The 4,375-nt window shown below is 41.0% G+C and overlaps 1 protein-coding gene across 1 annotated transcript; it reads right to left on the reverse strand.

Moving 5' to 3' along the window:
• Positions 1 to 760: 760 nt before the first annotated feature.
• On the reverse strand, positions 761 to 3,092 carry LOC121631984 (somatostatin receptor type 2). The gene has a single exon (XM_041973103.1). The coding sequence runs from the start codon at positions 2,834 to 2,836 to the stop codon at positions 1,817 to 1,819; it is 1,020 nt and encodes a 339-aa protein (XP_041829037.1). The 5' UTR covers positions 2,837 to 3,092; the 3' UTR covers positions 761 to 1,816.
• Between the last annotated feature and the right edge of the window lie 1,283 nt (positions 3,093 to 4,375).

Below are 4,375 nucleotides of genomic sequence, written 5' to 3' on the forward strand. Positions count from 1 at the left end.
TGGATTTCAATGATTTGGATTGGGAATGATGTCCTCCTAAACCAGAACTATCCCTTTATTTCAGTAAAAAAAGGTTCCTAAGACAATGTGCATGATTATATCTTCACCTTTTAAAACCTTGGTTTCCCCAGTTTACTTTGAGAAAAGATAGTGCCAAATTTTTCCAAACTTGACCTGAACTGTTTGAACTAAAACTTCTCAAATTTTGTTCTGCTTCACTTTATCAGAGTTGACCTTTGCAGAGATAATGTTCACATGTTTTAAGATTTGATTTAGAGCTACAGCTGCATCATTGCAAAGGAATAAATTCATCCTGAAAGTGTTTTAGTGTTGTTAGGTGAGCCTGATTTTTTTTTTTTTTTTCATATGTTCCATTTTCATTTATTCCTCACCAGCAACACATACACTGATATTTACATATCTCCAAAAGCATTCAAATAGAACATGTGATTGCAGAGAGATCCTCAGGTCATTATAGGTAGGAATTTTCCAGCAAAGGCCTAAAAAATAGGCACAGGGCTCAAAGGGTTAAAACAATGTACTTAACCTCATTGACAAAGTTCTTGTTTTCTCTGATATATTGTGATATAATCTGATTACTCTGACACAGTCTAAAAATAGGACTGTAGCAAAAAGTCATAAATCTGTCTGTATCATGACTTTTTCTGAGGCTCAATAATTAAAATTAAAATTAAAATTAAAATGACTCTTACAAGTAGGTATTTAATTTTCATTTAATAAAAAATAAGCAAGCATTTAAATGAAAAACAAAACAAACATATTTATAAAATGACCTCAAATTATCAAAAGTGAAATTTATTTTAAGAAATAAAGTCATAAAGAACATCACAGGTAATTGTGTATGTGCTATTATACAAACATACAAGAAATTTCCCCATTGAGGGACTAATCAAGGTTTCTTACTCTTACTCATATTCAAAAAACCGATTACATGGTGAATTCCTAATTTTAAAAGAATATTTAACAAAAATCATCAAACATCTGTAAAAAGAAAAGAAATACTGAAAGATACAATCAATATGTAAATACAGTAACCAACTGTTTTCCTTTTACATCACTGAAATGAAGTCAACTCAGACATGTTTTGTAGATGTAAATAACAATTTTTTTTATCTAACTTTTTTTTAAAATAAGAAACATAAGGAAAATGTACATTTTATTAAACAAACAAATGTGTACACCTTTAATCCTGTTCATTTCCGTGAGTGCATACAGAATACCACAGTAAGCCTGAGGTTTCCCTCTAAAAGTGCCTCTACATGACAAACAAGCACACACACGTGGCCATCCATGCACAAACACACTCTTCAGATGCCCTGTACATTTAACACCGCTGGGATGTAATCTAGAAGTGGGAGAGGGGGTCTAAGTTTTTTCATAGCTGGGTATGTGTTTGCTGGTGTTAACTCACAAATATATGATCCCCATTATTCTGTCTGCCCTCCATCTCTGTACAGTTAACTCTTATTGTGCCACATTTTGGCTTTAGTATTGCTGAAAAGGTCTGTAGTTGGAAATATTATGAAATATTCACAGTATTTATTTAGTGAAGCATGTGATAAGAAGTGTGCTTAATAGCCCGTTTCTGTGGGCTCTAAATCAAACAGCTTATAAAGATGTATGTCAATTAACAGTCAGTATATGCCCATCAAATTCAAAGTAAAGTATGTACAACTTCATTCTTAAACAAAAATATGTGACTTTAATACATTCCATGTTAATTGGATAAACAAAAAAAACTGAATTCATTACAAGTCTTAAAAAGTTCAAAAGTATCAACCTGCAAGCCCCTTTTTCATGCCAGGATAGTGACATCCCGCACACTGGTGTCATTTAGGTCATACCCCCCAGTGTTGCACTGCATGCTGGGAGATGACTTGGCCACAGGACAAAGCAGGGTGCGGAAGTACCTCCTGAAGGAGTCGGAGAGACATGCATAGAGGATCGGGTTAGCACAGCTCCATGAGTAGGACAGTAAAACCATCAACTCAAAAGCCCTGGCAAAAGTCAAGACTAGACCACTTTGATACAGGGAGCAAAAGTTAAATGTATAAAAAGGCAGCCAGCAAATGCCAAACACAACCACCACCGCCACCACCATTTTGGTGACCTGCTGCTCCAGCCGGTGGCTTTCGTGGTTCAGAGCTAAGGCTTGAAGCCGCTGGGACCGCAGGGTGAGCAGCATAGCCATGTAGGACGCCATCATGACTGTAAATGGTAAAGCAAATCCCATGACGAAGGTGTAGGAGAGGACGCCAAGCCACCAGGTGTCTGAAACAAAGTCTGGTATGCACAAGCCTCGGTCGGCTGAGAAGTGAAACGCCATGGGAAGGATGGTGATGAGAGAGAAGAGCCACAGGAATGCAGAAACTACCTTAGCACAGAGCGGCGTCCTCCAACGGGCGAGTCGAAGCGGATCAGCCAGCGCCATGTAGCGGTCGATGCTCATCGCCGTCAGGCAGAAGACGCTGGTGAACTGGTTGATGCCATCAAGGACCATGACCACTTTGCAGGCGATGTCGCCAAACACCCACTGGTTCAGGAAGTTCTGGCTTGCTATAAAGGGAAGACCGACCATGAAGAGCCCGTCAGCCAGAGCCAAGTTGAAAATGTAAACAGTCGTGGAAGTTGACATTTTGTCCAGTTTCAAAATGGCGATGATGACAAGAGAATTCCCAGCAAGTCCCACAATGCACACCACAATGTAGAGAATGGCCACTGTGATGCCAAAGCCATCCATGCTGTCCTCAAAGTAAAAATGCTCCTCCACAAAGGTGTGATTGTACTCCATATCCAATAAAAGTAAAGCATCCATTCTATCTGATCTTCAACTCTAGAGACTGATAAAAGAAATGTATAAATAAAAGGAGATGAGTAAACAACTGTAAACCAAACTGGATCTTCTAGGATTCAACAACTCATCAACTCCCAATATTTTCTCAGTTGTTCCTTCTTTTTACCCCCTGTCACAGAAAAAGTCTTCTCTCTGGTACCCAAACACACTTCTTCACACACTCATACACAAAGTCAAACACTTAGATAAAGCAGCCCTATGGAGAAGAGCAGGACTCCAGCTCGGACGCTTGCCTGACTGCTCTTTCTCCTCGGGAGCCCTTTTATATCTCTACCCCCCCTTCGGTGTGAGAGGAGTGTGTCTGGTGCTGCATGTGTGGGACACCCTCCCCTGCACCTCCCTGCCCTTGTTCATCAGTCTTCGAAGACTGAGATGTACTTAGCTCACACCCCGTCTGTACTGGTGTTTCCAAGGTAAACCTTGGCCCCCATCTGCTGCAATACAGTTGTTTTCATAACTTTTCCTCTCATGTCTTTCTTCTCTCCCTTCCATTTCTGTTTACCTCACCCCTCCTTGACTACCATCCACTTTGTGTCCCCCACCCCTCCAACCCCCGTCTTTGTTTGCAGCCTCCTGTGCTTCTGCACAGTTCAGTAGGGGGTCATGCAACTAAATCTAAACGGAAATTAGCACTATCTCATGGCTCTGGCCACCCACCTGGCCCAGACTGAGTTAATCTGCCCACAGAGAAGTCTGAAATGTTTTCATGCAACTCCTACCGTCATCCTCCAACTCTCTTGTTTTGTTTATCTTATCAGAGAAAGGAATACAGGTAGTGGTTAAAAAATGACGAGAAAGGGAAGGAAAAGATTCAAAACAGAAAGAAGGAGGGGTGAAGGTGGTGAAAACTTGCTGAGGGATGACCTCCGTCCTGTTGCTGCTTTGACACGCATAACTCGAATACCCCGGGAACGTCGGCCAGACAGTCCTCCGGCATGTTTCTTCACCTACCGTCAAATATCGGCTTTAACTCTTCTGCATTTTTTCAGTGATTTTATCTAAAACTCATCACAAGATTTTATTAATCAGATTTCTTTGAATATTCCTCCAAAACACACCTGGTTTTTAACAGGTTTCTGTTGAATACAGAAAAATGCCTTTGTAGTCTAAATTCCTGATTAGGTTGTGGCTTTACCTCCCCTCAGGGACCGGCTCCTCTACACCCCAACCCGAGCCCCCTTCCCCATAAAAACATCACCATAAACACTTTGTCTAATGGTGCTAAATTTGGACACGTGTGACAGCTTCGTGTTTCACAGGCAATATTTCTCTGTGATGTTTGGGCAGTCATGCTGGCATCCGAGTGTCACGATGCGTCGATTAAGTGGACACAAAGAGGAGGGGGGCAGATGGGTGCAGAAAAAATGGTTTTAATGACAAGAACTGGATAACCTACACAGAAAAAACAAGGGAAACATGACAGTGATCTGACATAGAGTAACTGAAACCAAGGCGTATATATACTGAGGACGACTAACGAAGCAGGTGAAGCGAATGAGC

Source organism: Melanotaenia boesemani, chromosome 21 (assembly GCF_017639745.1).
Source record: "Melanotaenia boesemani isolate fMelBoe1 chromosome 21, fMelBoe1.pri, whole genome shotgun sequence".
Taxonomy (NCBI): Eukaryota; Metazoa; Chordata; class Actinopteri; order Atheriniformes; family Melanotaeniidae; genus Melanotaenia; species Melanotaenia boesemani.